This window comes from Mesoplodon bidens, assembly GCF_964165515.1.
Source record: "Mesoplodon bidens genome assembly, chromosome: 16".
NCBI lineage: Eukaryota > Metazoa > Chordata > Mammalia > Artiodactyla > Ziphiidae > Mesoplodon > Mesoplodon bidens.
In genome coordinates this window covers 68,434,067-68,453,120 of record NC_138173.1, presented here as the reverse complement: position 1 = coordinate 68,453,120, position 19,054 = coordinate 68,434,067, and the positions used below count along the sequence as shown (strand labels likewise).

Here is a 19,054-nt window from a genome sequence, read left to right as displayed (position 1 = left end):
GAAGAAAGAAAAGGATCCGCTGTAGGAGGACGTTGCCAAAGAAGTTAGAGGGGGATTGAGAGATGAGGAAGAAGCATTGATCTTCATCAGGAGAAGGGAAAATGCATTGTCTGGAGCGGAAGCAGAGGAGATGAAAATACAGTGAACTACCTGATTGTATGAGTATGGAACGTGAGAGCAAGATCAGGGACAGGACCATCTACTGAGGGGAATCAAGTGGACAGTGAAGCTAAGGAGAGTGGTGTGTGCTGGGACTAGCCACTGGGGAGAACAGAAAAGGAAGCTGACCAAGGACAAAATGATGGGCAGGCAGAACTCTGGGCCCAGCTGAGGCTGGAGACCATGAATTTTCAGTGGTCGCAGTCCACATGGTGATGATGCTAAGGTGTCGATGAGATGATGTCAGAGCCCCCATTCTCCATCCTCTCTTGTGGGTACCTGTTCATGCCTGCAGGGGCAGGTACACATGGGGAGCATCACTGCAGACCCTCACCTCTGATGACCGTTTCTGGCTCCCTCTGTGTGTTTCTCTGTCCAGGAGCTGTATTCTCAATCCTATGATGCCGTTGGGGTGATGTTTGCCTCCATCCCAGGGTTTGCAGACTTCTACTCTCAGACTGAAATGAACAACCAGGGAGTGGAATGCCTACGCCTGCTGAATGAGATCATTGCCGACTTCGACGAGGTAAACAGAAGCCCGAGAAATTTACAATCACAAATAAGCATCAGTGTTGCCATAGCATTGTGTTGTTCATTGTAACCAATTTCTGCACTTAAAGAATTCCAGACTGCATTGTAAGCACAAACAGGTATCATCTAATTGAGTTAACACAATTATCACACAAGATAAACCCTGTCTTTGCTCCTGGAGGATCAGGAATGTAAGCTTCAAAGAGGCTAGAGACTTAACCCAATGTCACATAACTAGCAAATGGCAAAACCAGGACTTGATCGGAGGCCAGTGCTGTGCAGGCACTGGCATCACAGAGACTGGGCACTGCTGGGGACATTTCTCCATCTGCTCAAATTACCAAAGATAAAACCATCAATTAGCATTTGGTCAGAGACCTAATCAAAATGTAAACATACCCCAGATGGTACTTTCTTCTTCCAGTTTCCAGGAACAAGGGGGACACTCATGCTCAACTTTATTTACATTAATAGACTTAGCAGGAGTGGGTCTTCCCCTCCTCATCCCCCAGCTTGAAGTAGGACACCTGTGTCCATCCACATGCCTAAACCTCAGATGGGAGGTTAGTGAGTAATTGAGAAAATGCCAGGGAAGAAGCCAAGCAAAAAGGTGGGTTCAGTTAACATCTAGCCTGAGCCCCCAGGGAGCTCAGGAGTGTAAGTGGTACCACAGAGTGGTTGCCATTGAGGCAAGGCTTTTGTACACCTCTATTGGTCAGCCATTGGCCATGGGCTGCCCTGGTGGGTATGTGTGATCTCCCAGGCATTGCCAGCCAGGGGGCTTCCAGGGCTCTTCCCAAAAAATGGGTACAGCAATACATTGTCAGCAGCCAGCCCTGATGGCACCTTGGAGGATGACCCCATAAAGGAGAGCTGAGTTGGGTACCAATGGCATCTACTCCATCACCCTAAACAAAGTTCTCTCCCTTAATCCCCACCTTCCAACTAGAGAGTCCTGTGGAGTCCCCTCACCATCTCACAGTCAAAGCTGCCCTTGTCTTGCTTTAGGCCATATTGTTTCTCACCTGGATGGCCACAGTCATCCTACCATTCACCCTCCTGCATCTGACCATCACCAGCCACCAAAAGCTGGAGTATTTTGTCACATTCCTTTGAAACCCAAAACCCATTGGTGTCTCCCTTTGCCAGTTCCTCAGAAGGCCACCGAGGCTTTGCATTTACTGCTCCTGTATCCTCTCCAGCCTTACCTCCCGCCATATGCCACCTGGTCCACCTTCCAGCACCATCTCACTACTTAGAAGCCATCACAAGCCCACCTGGCAGTTTCACATCCTGCTCTTTCCGCCTAGAAATTATGCCACCTTCACCGTACCCCGTCCTCTCTCCCTTGGCTCCACAGCCAGCAGAAAACCTAGTACTCATTTAACAGTCAATTCAAACATCATCTCTACTTGTGAAGCCTCTTCTAATCCCCCCTCTACCCAGGTAAATATTGTCACCCTTTTTTCAATGAAAAACTTACACTCTGAAAAATCTTCCATCATAGAGCATGAAACCCTTCAGTTTACAAATCTGCCTCTTAGTTCTGGGGCAGAGACCCCTCTTACTAATCTCCACAGGTGTCTACCACATGTTGACTTTTTCCATATATAACATTTAGTTGTTGTTTATCCCTCACACCAAATCCACAGGGTAGGAATTATTAGCCTTCATTTTATAAATAAGCAAAGCTGAGATTCAGAGACACCAAGAGGGCCCACTGTCACACACCACTAAGTGGCAAAGCCAAGTTTTGGACCCAGGTCCGCCATACTGTTTTGATTTTTAATCACCATGTGCACTGATCTTCACTTAACTGGCATTTCATGGCGCTGGTTTGGGAGTCATAACCTCAACAATGGCCGTTTTAGTTGTCCTAGGAATGAGGATGGGAGTCAAGATAAATAAGACACAGTCACTTCTTGCCTTTCATGGATTCACAGTCCAGTGAGAGACAGAGTGACTATGAGTTCCCTTTACACAAGGAGTCAGTGGTAAGTACACGTGTATAGAGGGCTTTTCAATGTGGAGAATGGAGGGTGATTCTGTGGTAATTGTACCTTTATCCCATTCTCTGTGCTAAGCCATTAACTCATGAAGATAAAAATTATACTCTTGGGCTTCCCTGGTGGCGCATTGGTTGAGAGTCCGCCTGCCGATGCAAGGGACATGGGTTCGTGCCCCGGTCCGGGAAGATCCCACATGCCGTGGAGCAGCTGGGCCCGTGAGCCATGGCCACTGAGTCTGCGTGTCCGGAACCTGTGCTCCACAACGGGAGAGGCCACAACAGTGAGAGGCCTGCGTACCGCAAAAAAAAAAAAAAAAAAAAAAAAAAAAATTATACTCTTATGCATTCTGTTAAGTCCCCAGGCCCTCCTGTGCCTGGAACATAAGAGATGCTTATAACAGATGCTCACTAAAGTGACTGGTCAACTAACTAACTCATAGGAGACAGAAACCACCTGGCAAATAGTAAGGTGATGATGCACTAGTCTGGTCCAAAACATACTTCCAAATATTTTTTAAAATAGCTCTATTAAAAAGCTCAATCTGACTGAAGGTTGAGACATCAAGCTTTGTGTTATTTAAAAATCTATAGCACCGCATATCCCAAAAATTCTCACTTGCATGTTTTTAAACTGAAATAAATAAATGTGAAGTAAGTCTGTATCTTGGTGGCCCAAACTCTATCGATAGATACCCTGGAGTCTTCCCAATAAAGAGATGGGGGACAGCGCCCCTAGTGGTAGAGATGGGTGTTTGCAGAGGGAAGTTGGAAGGGCTTAGAGAAGGAATTGGTCCAGGAGGCTGAGCTCTAGACCAGAAGGAGGAAAAAGGAGAGATGGGAAGAGCTGCAAGAAGAGTGAGAGGAGAAGCAGAGACGAGAAGGAGGAAGAAAAAGAAGAAGGGCAAGGGGGAGGAGGAAGAAGAGAGGAAGCAGAGGAGAAGGAAGAAAGAAGAGAATGTAGTCAACAGGAAGGGGCGGGGGGGAAGGGCTTTCCCTGGCTTGCCAACCCCAAGCATTGTCAGCCTTTCTCACGTGGGTCCTTGGGTCACCCGGACCTGCCTTCTTTCTTTGGGTCAAAAGAGACCCTCTAGATTCTGCCCTCACTAAGCTCCAGCCAGACACCCGTCAGTAACCATACTGCTCTTCTTACTGATGCAGTTGCCACAGGAACTTGGCTCCGAGGAAGGCTGAACATTGCACAGAGCAGATGCTCCAGGACTGGGTCTGCAATAGCCCAGCACCAGGGCTCCTCACCCCCCACCCCCGCCCCAGCCTCATCGAAGGCTGAAGAGCCCTCTCACATCTCGGGGTTCCACGTGGACTAGAGGATGAACAAGGGGCTGATTAGGAATCCCACTATGACTCCAGAGGCTTTTAGCTAGAGAGTGGATAAAGTTGCCGTGGGGTTAGTAAATGAAACAGCGAAGCCTCTTGCTGCCTCCTGATCCACTTCTGAAGAGGAGGTTGCTTTGCCTGGACCTGAAACTGGCCCTCAGCCAAGTAGTTCTGAAGAGAAGAGAGGAAGGAAGAGTTTCACCTTTCCCCAGGAACCTGGGGACGTGCAGCTGTAAGCGGGCAGAGGGGGGGATGTGGGCAGCCAAAGGCATGTCTGGATGTCCCTGCCAACCCTTTCCATGCTCCCCACCTCCTACTACACAAGCTCCACTGCTAGAAAAAAACCCCTCACTCTTCACAACTGAAATTGGAAATCACTTACTCAGGGAAGCGGTCCCAGATCCTCCAGATTTTATCAAAATCATCCATCCTCTTTATTCCTACTCCCGGTATGTTTCCACCATAAACTTTACTAAACTTGAGCTAGGACACATGTTAGTATGATGATTTATCTAACACCTGACACCCCTGCCTGGGCTGTTGGTTCCGTGATGGCTAGGACCTCATGTGCCTTGTTCACCAGACACTGTAGAAGCTCAGCGAATAGTGGCTGAATTAGCTTCCCACGGCTGCTGTAACAGATGACCACAAAGTTAGTGGCTTGAAATAACAGCAATTCATCCTCTTATAGATTAGAGGTCAGAATCCAGAATGGATCTCCCAGGGCTAATCAAGGCGCCAGCAGGGCAGTGTTGCTTCTGGAAGCTCCAGGGGAGAATTCTTTCTTTGCCTTTTCCAGCTTCTAAAGGCCCCTGTCCTGCTTGGCTTGTGGCCCCTTTCTCTGTCTTTAAAGCCACCAATCATATCACTCTGACTTCTGCTTCCTCTGTTACATCTTCTCTGCCTCCTGCCTTCCTCTTTCACTTACAAGAACCCTTGTGATTGCATTGAGCCCATTACTGAGTCCAAGCTCATACTGCTTGCCACACGACAGGCCAATAAATGGAGAGACGAGTTGCTGGGACAAGAGATAGCAACTTTATTCAGAAAGCCAGCAGACAGAGAAGATGGTGGACTAGTGTCCTAAAGAACCATCTTGCCTGGGTTTGGATGCTAGTTTCTTTTACAGAAGAAAGAGGGGGAAGTAAGGAGGCAAAGTAAAAAGAAAAGAAAGCAGTACGTTGTTGCCTATGTCCTGGTTCCCACCAGACTCTGGAGGGGATGTGTTAATTTCCTCTTTCCTGCAGCCATCCACAGGTGGGCCTGGTCAGGATGTTTCCTGTGAGCTTAAAGTAAGGTATTTTAGCTTAACCCTCAGGCATGAGAGGCAGGGTTCCTGGAGATGGGCCATTATGTATACTTTAAGCCTATAGGCAGCATCACTTTAGTGATTAACTGATAGCAAAAGCAATAGAAAACAAAGGTTAAAGTAAAAGAAACGGATCTGGTATGGAGTCAGATTTGTTCTTCCCTATTACAAGCCCACACAGATAACCCAGGAAATTGCCCCATCACAAAATCATTCACTTGATCACATCTGCAATGTCCTTTTTACTATGTAAGGTAACATATCCATAGGTTCCAGGGATTAAGACATGGACTTTTGGGGTGGGGGGACAAGCAGAGAGAGCATTATTCTCTTAGCACAGTTGCTAAATAAGAGACCAAGGTTTCCCTTCCTTGGCATTAAAATCCAAACTGCAGGTGAGGATGGAGGAAATGGCAAGGATGGTACCCACCCTTCCATACAGGTATTCATTCATCCCTACTGTGTGCTAGGCTCAGTCTAGGTGCTGAGTAGTAAATACAACAGGCAAAAATACCTGCCTCCAGGAATTTTACATTTTAGTAGGAAAGATGACAATAAATAAACACAGTCAGGGATAAGCGCTAAGGAGAGAAGATAAAGCAGGAAGAAGATGAGAATATGTATGTGGGGACAGGATACTGTGTTCAGTTTTGCATGGGGTTATCAGCAAGACCCCACTGGGATGACATTTGAGGAAAGACCTGGAAGAGGTAAGGGATGAGCCATGTAGTTGTCTGAAGGAAGAGCGTCCCAACAGGGGAACAGCAAATGCAAAGGTCCTGAGGCAGAAACAGGCCTGGCTTGTTAGGATCAGCAAGGAGGTTAGTGTGGCTGGAACAGAGTGAGCGAAGGGGACAGGGCATGGCAGGTCTTGAAGGGCATGGTGAAGACTCTGGGTTTGACCCTGAGTAGAACGGGAAGCCACAGAGCAGGGACATGGTCTGACTTCCATTTAACAAGATCACTCTGGCTGCCATGCTGGGAGTGTGGAGGTAAGGGCTGGGATTGGGTACATTATTGCAATGCAATAACCAGGTGTAAACTAATGGTAGCTTAGACCACAGTACTGGCAGGAAATGCTAAGATTTTTAAATACATGCTGAGAGTAAAGCCAAAAGGATGTGTTGATAGATTTGGGAATATTGGCAATTTCTTCTCTAAACTAATAAGATAGCTTTGTTTATTTCAAAGATTCTTAGAAACAGATCTAGTTATTAAAGAGTATCTGGTCACACCCATCTTGGCACTTGGCACTTAGCAGGTGCTCAATAAATATCTGTTGAGAGCCTGAATGTTTGATTCTCAGAGAGAAAAGTGGCTACCTCAAGGATGCTAAACCAGTCCGAGGTGGTCCTCACTGTGAGCCAGGGGCCTGTTTCCAGGAGCCCCAGGCTGCTGGAAGCACAAATACCAGGACTGACACTGTTGCCTGGATCTGTTTCAGCTGCTTGGTGAAGACCGGTTTCAAGACATTGAAAAGATTAAGACCATTGGCAGCACCTACATGGCCGTGTCAGGCCTGTCACCTGAAAAACAGGTAAAGGAATGCTTTGGACTCAGCCACAGCCTATGGCAGGGACCTTACTCTGGTCAGGTTGCTGAAGGTGGTGGGGCTGTCATCACCAGGAAACCTGGGGACAGGTAGGGAGAAAATCCGAAGAAGTGGATATTCTAGGTGTGTGAGGTACCTTTGCTCCTGAGGTAAGCAGGGTCTACTGGGTGTACTGATGCTTCTTTATGATTGAGAAGCCTCTAGGCTTCATTCTGAACCTCGCTGTTCACTTGATGAACAAAATCAGGACCAAGAAATACCCTGGTTATTATTTAGTTGAGGGTGTTACTAAACCCCTGATCCCAGCCTGTTTTATTCTTACTTTTGTTTTCTCCTCCAAAAGTAATAATAATAATAGCTCTGCTTTTTTGAGAGGTGACTGTGTCAGACACTAGTGTTAAGTGGGAAACTAACATCCACCTTCCAGGGCCCGTGGCTGAATTACCTGAGATAGAGTCATGCTAGCCACACAAAGCCTTGCACCTGGTAGGTCCTCCATAAATGCTCTGTGGAAATGGTCATAAGCTGCCAGGGAGAGGAACCCTCATTCCTCCTCATTCTTCTTTGCTCACTTTCCAACTAAAAACCTAGAACTATTCCAAGACTATCTGAGAAGAAACCCTTGATAGTCATTAGGTACATGTGCACATCATTCTGCCACAGGGGTCCAGAAAGACATCCCGCAGGCCAAATCCAACCCACCATCTGTTTTGTTGTTTGTTTGTTTGTTTCTGTTTTTTGTTGCTGTCAACATGCAGTTTTATTTTCTGAAGCAAATCACTTAACCTCTTTAAATGTAAACATTCTTATAAAATGCAAGTGTTGTCTAGTTGAACTCTATAGGTGTGCCAGTAACTCAGGACCCAAAGATGAATAAATCATATTTTGCCCTTATGTTATTCACAGCCTAGGGACTGGCAGAGATGTAAATTAACAGTTGCAGGCCAGTGTGCAGTCTAAGCTAAAAAATGTAAGCAAAGAGTTGGGAGAGCAAAGAAGTATAATAATATATAGAGCGTGACCTAAGTGCTTCCAAATTACAAAAAGGACTGGTAATATTTTTGCCTCTAATAACAAATTTCATTGCAAATTGCTACACATTTCAAATCCTATACCAAGAAAATTTGAAATATCTCTTTTCAGCAATGGTCCTCTCAAATAGACACACTAATATTCTAGATATTACCAGTATGCCATATCTTTACAGTCACAGCATGTATGTAATAGTACTATCTGTTGAAGACTTGGTTAGTCCTGCTTAGTAAATGTTTAACAGTTAGGGAGAGTTAAATCATTATACAACAAGTTCATTTAAATGACTTTATTATTATGGTAAAGAATCTGAGCTTTGTCAAATATTTCCAGTGTTAAAAATATGCAAATAGGTTTTTATTTTACAATAAAAATACTATCAAAAAGTAATGACAGTTAAATCAGTTCTTAAATGGTGGGCATGGTTAGAATTTGTAGAAAGGAAGTGAAATGTGATCAAAAAGGGAATTGTGGAGGACATTCAAGATGGTGGAGGAGTAAGACGTGGAGATCACCTTCCTCTCCACAAATATATCAAAAACATATTTACATGTGGAACAACTACTGCAGAACACCTACTGAACGCTGGCAGAAGACCTCATACTTCCCAAAAGGCAAGAAACTCCCCCACATACCTAGCCATGTGGCTGACAGGGTCTTGGAGCTCCGGCCGGGTGTCAGGCCTGAGCCTCTGATGTGGGAGAGCTGAGTTCAGGACACTGGTCCACCAGAGACCTCCCAGCTCCACGTCACATCAATTGGCGAGAGCTCACCCAGAGATCTCTCTCTTTCAACACTAAGACCCAGCTCCGCTTAACAAACAGCAAGCCACAGTGCTGGAGAACCCTATGCCAAACAACTAGCAAGAAAAGAACACAACCCCACCCATTAGCAGAGAGGCTTCCTAAAATCATAATAAGTTCACAGACACCCTAAAACACACCACTGGACATGGTCCTGCCCACCAAAAAGACAAGATCCAGCCTCAACCACCAGAACACAGGCACCAGTCTCCTCCACCAGGAAGCCTACACAACCCACTGAACCAACCTTACCCACTGGGGGCAGACAGCAAAATCAATGAGAACTATGAACCTGCAGCCTGTGAAAAGGAGACCCCAAACACAGTAAGTAAAGCAAAATGAGAAGACAGAGAAATACACAGCAGATGAAGGAGCAAGGTAAAAACCCACCAGAACAAACAAATGAAGAGGAAATAGGCAGTCTACCTGAAAAAGAATTCAGAGTAATGATCGTAAAGATGATCCAAAATCTTGGAAATAGAATGGGGAAAATACAAGAAACGTTTAACAAGGACCTAGAAGAACTAAAGAGCAAACAAACATTGATGAACAGCACAATAAATGAAATTAAAAATTCTCTAGAAGGAATCAATAGCAGAATAACTGAGGCAGAAGAACGGATAAGTGACCTGGAAGAGAGAATAGTGCAAATAACTGCAGCAGTGCAGAATAAAGAAAAAAGAATGAAAAGAATTGAGGACAGTCTCAGAGACCCCTGGGACAACATTAAACACACCAACATTTGAATTATAGGGGCCTCAAAAGAAGAAGAGAAAAAGAAAGGGACTGAGAAAATATTGGAAGAGATTATAGTTGAAAACTTCCCTAATATGGGAAAGGAAATAGTCAAGTCCAGGAAGTGCAGTGAGTCCCATACAGGATAAATCCAAGAAGAAACACGCCACAACACATATTAATCAAACTATCAAAAATTAAATACAAAGAAAATATATTAAAAGCAGCAAGGGAAAAGCAACAAATAACATACAAGGGAATCCCCATAAGGTTAACAGCTGATCTTTCAGCAGAAACTCAGCAAGCCAGAAGGGAGGGGCAGGACATATTTAAAGTGATGAAAGGGAAAAACCTACAACCAAGATGACTCTACCCAGCAAGGATCTCATTCAGATTCGACGGAGAAATTAAAACCTTTACAGACAAGCAAAAACTAACAGAATTCAGCACCACCAAACCAGCTTTACAACAAATGCTAAAGGAACTTCTCTAGGCAGGAAACACAAGAGAAGGAAAAGACCTACAATAACAAACCCAAAACAATTAACAAAATGGTAATAGGAACATACATATTGATAATTACCTTAAATGTAAATGGATTACATGCTCCAACCCAAAGACATAGACTGGCTGAATGGATACAAAGACAAGACCTGGATATATGCTGTCTACAAGAGACCCACTTCAGACCTAGGGGCACAAACAGACTGAAAGTGAGGGGATGGAAAAAGATATTCCATACAAATGGAAATCAAAAGAAAGCTGGAGTAGCAATTCTCATATCAGACAAAATAGACTTTAAAGTAAAGACTATTACAAGAGACAAAGAAGAACACTACATAATGATTAAAGGGATCAATCCAAGAAGATATAAAAATTGTAAATATTTGTGCCCCCAACATAGGAGCACCTCAATACATAAGGCAAATGCTAACAGCCACAAAAGGGGAAATCAACAGTAACACGATAATAGTAGGAGACTTTAACACCCCACTTTCACCAGTGGACAGTTCAACCAAAATGAAAATAAATAAGGAAACACAAGCTTTAAATGACACATTAAACAAGATGGATTTAACTGATATTTATAGGACATTTCTTCCAAAAACAACAGAATACACTTTCTTCTCAAGTGCTCATGGAACATTTTCCAGGATAGATCATATCTTCGGGCACAAATCAAGCCTTGGTAAATTTAAGAAAATTGAAATCGTATCAAGTATCTTTTCCAACCACAACGCTATGAAACTAGATATCAATTACAGGAAAAAAAATCTGTAAAAAATACAAACACATGGAGGCTAAACAATACACTACTAAATAACCAAGAGATCACTGAAGAAATCAAAGAGGAAATCAAAAAATACCTAAAAACAAATGACAATGAAAACACGGCAACCCAAAACCTATGGGATTCAGCAAAAGCAATTCTTAGAGGGAAGTTTATAGCAATACAATTCTACTTCAGAAAACAAGAAAAATCTCAAATAAACAACCTAACCTTATACCTAAAGCAATCAGAGGAAGAAGAACAAGAAAACCCCAAAGTTAACAGAAGGAAAGAAATCATAAAGATCAGATCAGAAATAAATGAAAAAGAAATGAAGGAAACGCTTGCAGAGATCAATAAAACTAAAAGCTTGTTCTTTGAGAAGATAAACAAAATTGATAAACCATTAGCCAGACTCATCAAGAAAAAAAGGGAGAAGACTCAAATCAACAGAATTAGAAATGAAAAAGGAGAAGTAACAACTGACACTGCAAAAATACAAAGGATCATGAGATTACTACAAGCAAATATATGCCAATAAAATGGAAAACCTGGAAGAAATGGACAAATTCTTAGAAAAGCACAACCTTCCGAGACTGAATCAGGAAGAAATGGAAAATATCAACAGACCAATCACAAGCACTGAAACTGAAATTGTGATTAAAAATTTCCAACAAACAAAAGCCCAGGACCAGATGGCTTCACAGGCGAATTCTATCAAACATTTAGAGGAGAGCTAACACCTATCCTTCTCAAACTCTTCCAAAATATAGCAGAGGAAGGAACACTCCCAAACTCATTCTATGAGGCCACCATCACCCTGATACCAAAACCAGACAAAGATGTCACAGAAAAGAAAACTACAGGCCAATATCACTGATTAACATAAATGCAAATATCCTCAAGAAAATACTAGCAAACAGAATCCCACAGCACATTAAAAGGATCATAGACCATGCTGAAGTGGGGTTTATCCCAGGAATACAAGGATTCTTCAATATACACAAATCAATCAATGTGATACATCATATTAACAAACTGAGGGTTAAAAACCATATGATCATCTCAGTAGATGCAGAAAAAGCTTTCGACAAAATTCAACACCTATTTATGATAAAAACTCTCCAGAAAGTAGGCATAGAGAGAACTTAACCTCAACATAATAAAGGCCATATATGACAAACCCACAGCCAACATTGTTCTCAATGGTGAAAAACTGAAACCATTTCCTCTAAGATCAGGAGCAAGACAAGGTTGCCCATTCTCACCACTAATATTATTCAACTTAGTTTTGGAAGTTTTAGCCACAGCAATCAGAGAAGAAAAAGAAATAAAAGGAATCCAAATCAGAAAAGAAGAAGTAAAACTGTCACTGTTTGCAGATGACATGATACTATACATAGAGAATCCTAAAGGTGCTACCTGAAAACTACTAAAGCTAATCAATGAATTTGGTAAAGTAGCAGGATACAAAATTAATGCACAGAAATCTCTTGCATTCCTATACACTAATGATGAAAAATCTGAAAGAGAAATTAAGGAAACCCGCCCATTTACCATTGCAACAAAACAAATAAAATACCTAGGAATAAACCTACCTAAGGAGACAAAAGACCTGTATGCAGAAAACTATAAGACACTGATGAAAGAAGTTAAAGATGATACAAACAGATGGAGAGATATACCATGTTTTTGGATTGGAAGAATCAACATTGTGAAAATGACTACAGTACCCAAAGCAACCTAGAGATTCAATGCAATCCCTACCAATGGCATTTTTCCCAGAACTAGAACAAAAAATTTCATCATTTGTATGGAAACACAAGAGACCCCGAATAACCAAAGCAATCTTGAGAAAGAAAAATGGAGCTGGAGGAATCAGGCTCCCTGACTTCAGACTATACTACAAAGTTACAGTCATCAAGACAGTATGCTACTGGAACAGAAACAGAAATATAGGTCAATGGAACAAGAGAGAAAGCCCAGAGATAAACCCATGCACATATTGTCACCTTGTTTTTGATAGAGGAGGCAAGAATATACAATGGAGAAAAGGCAGCCTCTTCAATAAGTGGTGCTGGGAAAACTGGACAGCTACATGTAAAAGAATGAAATTAGAACACTCCCTAACACCATACACAAAAATAAACTCAAAATGGATTAAACACCTAAATGGAAGGCCAAACACTATCAAACTCTTAGAGGAAAACATAGGCAGAACACTCTATGACATAAATCACAGCAAGATCCTTTTTGACCCACCTCCTAGAGAAATGGAAGTAAAAACAAAAATAAACAAATGGACCTCATGAAACTTAAAAGCTTTTGCACAGCAAAGGAAACCGTAAACAAGATGAAAAGACAACCCTCAGAATGGGAGAAAATATTTGCAAATGAAGCAACCGACAAAGGATTAATCTCCAAAATATACAAGCAGCTCATGCAGCTCAATATCAAAAAACAAACAGCCCAATCCCAAAATGGGCAGAAGACCTACATAGACATTTCTCCAAAGAAGACATACAGATTGCCAACAAACACATGAGAGGATGCTCAACACCACTAATCATTAGAGAAGTGAAAATCAAAACTACAATGAGGTATCACCTCACACCAATCAGAATGGCCATCATCAAAAAATCTAGGAACAATAAATGCTGGAGAGGGTGTGGAGAAAAGGGAACACTCTTGCACTGTTGGTGGGAATGTAAATTGATACAGTCACTATGGAGAACAGTGTGGAGGTCCTTACAAAACTAAAAATAGAACTACCATACGACCCAGCAATCCCACTACTGGGCATATTCCCTGAGAAAACCATAATTCAAAAAGAGTCATGTACCACAATGTTCACTGCAGCACTGTTTACAATAGCCAGGACATGGAAGCAACCTAAGTGTCCATCAACAGAGGAATGGATAAAGGAGATGTGGCACATATATACAATGGAATATTACTCAGCCACAAAAAGAAATGAAATTGAGTTATTTGTAGTGAGGTGGATGGACCTAGAGTCTGTCATACAGAGTGAAGTACGTCAGAAAGAGCAAAGCAAATACCATATGCTAACACATATATATGGAATCTTTAAAAAAAAAATGGTTCTGAAGAGCCTAGGAGCAGGATAGGAATAAAGACACAGACACAGAGAATGGACTTAAGGACACGGGGAGGGGGAAGGGTAAGCTGGGACGAAGTGAGAGAGTGGCACGGACATACACACACTACCAAATGTAAAACAGATAGCTAGTGGGAAGCAGCCGCAGAGCACAGGGAGATCAGCTCCGTGCTTTGTGACCACCTAGAGGGGTGGAATAGGGAGAGTGGGAGGGAGACGCAAGAGGGAGGGGATATGGGGATATACGTATACGTATAGGTGATTCACTTTGTTGTGCGGCAGAAACTAACAACAATGTAAAGCAATTATACTCCAATAAAGATGTTAAAAAGAACTTTATTAATAAAATAAATTTTTTGAAAAAAGGGAATTGTTAGGTACAGCTGGCAACAGTGTGGGTGAATATAGAAAACATGGATTTTATACTGGGCCAGTAGCTGTCAAGGAATATATAAGTGAATCTTTGAAACCTAGATATGATTCTTTCATATAAATAATTTAATGAAGTGTAATTAAACCAGAGTATATATTGTAGTTATAATTTAAAATTATACCCCCAAAACACAAATACACAAACATGTATCAAATATTGTATTTCAAGGCCTCATTGACTTAGGAGCTTCTAATGAAAATTTTAAGTATTTTCTCCCCAGCATCACCACCTCCAAAAACAAATTTAAATGTAAATAATTAACATTGTATAGGTTTTAGTTTGATGTGGTGGCGATGGTAGAATGCATAAACACTGGATGCTAGCATTAGAAGTATTGATTAAAAAATAACTTCAGTTTGGAAATACTGATAGACCATCATCCCAACTGCTATATTGGTGATCTGATGTATCCACCATCTGTTTTCGTAAATAAAGTTTTATTGGAACACAGCCACATGCATTCATTTATATTTTGTCTATGGCTCCTTTCTGGCTAAAATGGCAGTGTTGGGTAGTCATGACAAAGACCACATGGCCCACAAAGCCTAAAATACTTGCTATCTGGCCCTTTACTGACTGCCAACCTCTGCTCTAGAGGGGCACAGAATTCTTTCACTTACACAGTCTCATTCAGTCCTCATGAGGTAGGCAGGGCAACTATGCTTATCCCCATTATATAGATGAGGAAACTGAGGTCCAGAGAGCAAATGTCTATGTGAAACATCTATTAAACAGACACTGTGAGTACTTCAAAGGAAATAGACATGGTTCCTAGATTGGTAACCTCACATATATGAACATAAGGATGTGTACACACACACACACACACACACACACACACAAGTGAACAGCATCAACTTGAACAGACAAGGGTAGGGGTGGGGAATGGAATCTGAGAGTCACACATATTACACTCTCTGAAACAAGTTTCCTGGTACCCTGTGTTTCTGGACACTGATGACTTAGGTGTACAGGGCTCACACACCTGCTTACTTCCCTTGAAGGCATGTGTGGGTGAGGTAGGACACAGACCAGACCCCTGCTGCAGAAATGCTCCTGTTTGCCCCATCGAATGACCTCTTCTCTCATGTTTGCTGCAGCAATGTGAAGATAAGTGGGAACATTTGTGTGCCCTGGCCGACTTCTCTCTCGCCCTGACCGAAAGCATACAGGAGATCAACAAGCATTCTTTCAACAATTTTGAGCTCCGGATCGGTGAGTAGCAGCTGGAAGTGTGGCACCTCGGGGACCCACCGAGCTGTCTGGCCTTGCTCTATCGAGCCCTCCCGTGCCCTGGGCGTCAAGCCAGGGGAGCTTTTTCCAGCAAAATGCAGCAGATTTAGTGTGACCTGGCCAAGGACAGGCCTGTCTGGGCTTCCTCTCACTCAAGATGCTGGTAGCAGTGGAAGGATTTTGGCCTGTGTGCAGAAACACCAAGCAACTGATAGACCACCGCTACCTCTCCTCCAACTTGTCCAGAATCCCACCCACACAAGGCCCTGATTAGAGAGGTAGCTGTCTAATCAATCATTTCCTCCCATCTTCTACATCACCAGATACTGGAGGTCAATGCGTTACTCTCCCGTTCTCCTGGATGACACCCTGAGCCAAAAGCAGGATTCTGTTCCTGAGGATGTCACATGCTGACTTGAGCCAGGGACAAGCAGTTAGCTTTATAGCTCTTCACTCGGCCACACAGCTCATCCTCCTTTGGGCTTAGGGACACCCTTGTGCAAAATGACAACAGTCACAGCTATGTGATAATAGTCAGCTACAATTTGGATAACTTGTTAATTTCTTCAGCATCTCTGTGGAGTCTGAGGGGGCCTCCTGAAGCACAGTCTGAAAGCCCCTGCTCTAGTCCACATTCCCATTGTACAGATGGGCAAACTCAGGCCCAGAGAAGGGGAGTAACTAGCCTAGGATCACACAACCAAATGGTCATCCTGCCAGCGACTCCAGGATTTCCTGACTGAGACCAGTGACATTCTGGCGGCCAGCGTGCAGCCTAAAACAAATGTTACGGCAGTCCTCATGTCTTAGAGATCCTCTGGCTGGCATGCCATTTTACTTTTTTGGTTTTCCCTTAGCAGCTTTCAAGTATAAAGGGTCAAGTCATACCCATACCTGACTTGTCAGATCTAAGGAATGCCACATGCCTTTGTTCACTGGAATAAATAAGTGATATTTTTATATTTTGATCTATGGGTGGGGTGCTCAGGGCTTGTTTCCAGATCTTCCAACAACCCTACATGTCCTTTCTGAAATCAATGAATACATGATTGAACTGGGAATAAAAAGCAGAACTATAACCTTGAACAAAGGCTGTGTAATTTCAGGAGATGTTGCTGGAATTAAGGCCAACGCTTGGTGTGATACATTATTCTCCTGGCATAGTTCAGAGGTTAGAAAATCATGTTCCCAATGGGATTGGGCCTTTCACTTTGTGTTTTGGGTCTGCTGTAACCAGCTCTATGACTTTGGGCTAGTCGTTTAAACCCTCTGAGTGTCAGTTTCCTCATGTGTGAACTGGGAGTTATATTATTACCTCCCTTGCCTACCTCATAGTAGTAAGAAGAGATGTGAATGGGATAGTGGTTATGGAAGGGCTCTGCAAATTTTAGGGCAAAGTCCATCCTTGTGATTCCCATGCATTCTGCAAGAACTGTTTCTCGAAGTTCACAGTCAGTTCTATCTTATACGTGTGTGTGTGTGTGTGTGTGTGTGTGTGTTTTGCTTTTCCCTCTGCCTGAAATGATCTAACCCAGATATCTGCATGGCTTATACTATCACTTTCTCTAGATCTCTGCTCAGAAAGGCCTTTCCTAACCACCCTACTCCAAAATACACCCTCCTCTTTTTTTCTATCCCTTTAACCTGATTGGTTTTTCCTTATCACATTTATCATTCACTGATACTATACTGCATTTTTAAAATTATTTTCTGTCTCTCCCCAATAGAAGGTAAGCTCCATGAGGGCTGGGGCTATGTCTTTTTTCTTTCCCACCATATCCCCAATACCTGGAACAGTGTCTGCTTTATAGTAGATGCCTAGTCAATGTTTGCAGAATGAATGAGAAATCCTTAGTCTAGTAAAAGGAGACATATATGCCCATGAATGTGTTTAGTGGAATACTGTCATTCCTTTTAAAAAGTCTGTATTTCCTAAAGGAGGAGGTATTGAAATTGTGATCTACCAAATAGCCTGTGGAATTGGGAGTAAATGACAGTCCAAGCAGAGAGAAAGCCAGGGACAGAGGCACAGAGGTGGAAATGCCAGCAGGTTAGGGGAACTCGAGCAGTGCAGTATGGATACGGTGCAAAGGTGAGGGAGAGGGTGGCGACAAAAATGAGGCTGGCAAGTTAGGCAAGAGCCAGCTCTGAGAAGCCCTAGACTGTGAACCTGAGGAGACGGGGCTTTACCCCATAGGCTAAAGGAGCTGTGGCAGGTGTTGAAGTGGGTGGTAACTTGATCAGATGTGCATCAGAAAGTCCCTCTGGTTCCGGCAGCAGCATGGAGGATGGTCTGCAGGAGGACAAGCAGGGATCCAGGAAGGCGTGTTAGGAGGCTGTGGCCACGGACCCAGGGAATGATGCTGAGGACGTGGGCTAAGACAGAGAAGGAAAAGGTGTGCCCAAGCTCTCAAGGCACTGTGACAACAGAGGCAAGAGGCGATCCCAGCATCCCGACATCAGTGCCCTGTCCATCCCGCAGGCTAAGACAAGTCAGCATCCATGTGAGAGTAATAATTATTGTCTCTCGAGCACTCACTGGTTGTCTGGTAATATACCAGTGGCTTTACCTATATCATCTCATACCAACCTCCTTTAATTATTTCCACTTGACAGATGAGAAAAGTGAGGTCCAAATCTGTTAAGTACCCAACCCAGATCACACATCTAATGAGTGACTGAGGCTGGATCTGGACCCTGCCGTTTATCCGTAGAGATCACAGCCTTCATTGAAGGGTCACTATCCCAGGCAGGGAGCGGCCCCCTCCTTGACGTCCCTCTTCTCTCATCTCTTGTTTCTCTGGTTCACCCACAGGCATCAGCCACGGCTCCGTGGTAGCTGGCGTTATCGGCGCTAAGAAACCACAGTATGACATTTGGGGCAAAACCGTGAACCTGGCAAGTCGAATGGACAGCACGGGAGTCAGCGGCAGAATCCAGGTCCCAGAGGAGACCTATCTCATCCTGAAGGACCAGGGCTTTGCCTTTGACTACCGAGGGGAGATCTATGTAAAGGGCATCAGTGAACAGGAAGGAAAAATCAAGACGTACTTTCTCCTGGGAAGAGTCCAACCCAACCCGTTCATCCTGCCGCCGAGAAGGCTGCCCGGGCAGTACTCCTTGGCCGCGGTCGTCCTGGGCCTCGTCCAGTCCCTTAACAGGCAAAGGCAGAAGCAGCTGCTGAATGAGAACAACACCACGGGGATCATCAAGGGCCATTACAACCGGCGGACTTTGCTGACACCCAGTGGGCCTGAGCCGGGAGCCCAAGCCGAAGGCACCGACAAGTCCGAGTTGCCATAAAAGTGTTTTCTTTGTGTTTCTTTTTTTTGTATTTCTTTTATATATAAAATAAATATACTAATAAAAAGGTTTAATTTTTTTTAGAACGAGGATGGTTTCGTTGGTCTTTGGATGCACTAGATCGAAGACACGATTTGAGTTTCTCTCCCGTCACAGACATTTCTTGGTCATCTCTTCCATACAAGGTTTATTGGGAAGCAAAGTTAAGTAAGACCTAGTCCTTGACCTTGGGA

At 43.4% G+C, this 19,054-nt stretch overlaps 1 protein-coding gene across 3 annotated transcripts in view; it reads left to right on the top strand.

Annotated features, from left to right (window-relative positions):
* Positions 1-18,852, top strand: part of ADCY8 (adenylate cyclase 8) — a gene marked incomplete at its 5' end in the record, with an annotated part of 216,621 nt that extends 197,769 nt beyond the window's left edge. For all 3 annotated transcript variants that reach the window (XM_081258526.1, XM_081258525.1, XM_081258524.1), the window contains 4 exons: positions 539-685; positions 6,787-6,879; positions 15,386-15,500; positions 18,334-18,852. In XM_081258526.1, the coding sequence (XP_081114652.1) occupies positions 539-685; positions 6,787-6,879; positions 15,386-15,500; positions 18,334-18,821 (843 nt within the window). In that variant the 3' untranslated portion in view covers positions 18,822-18,852. The remainder of the gene's footprint in view (positions 1-538; positions 686-6,786; positions 6,880-15,385; positions 15,501-18,333) is intronic.
* Positions 18,853-19,054: the final 202 nt, after the last annotated feature.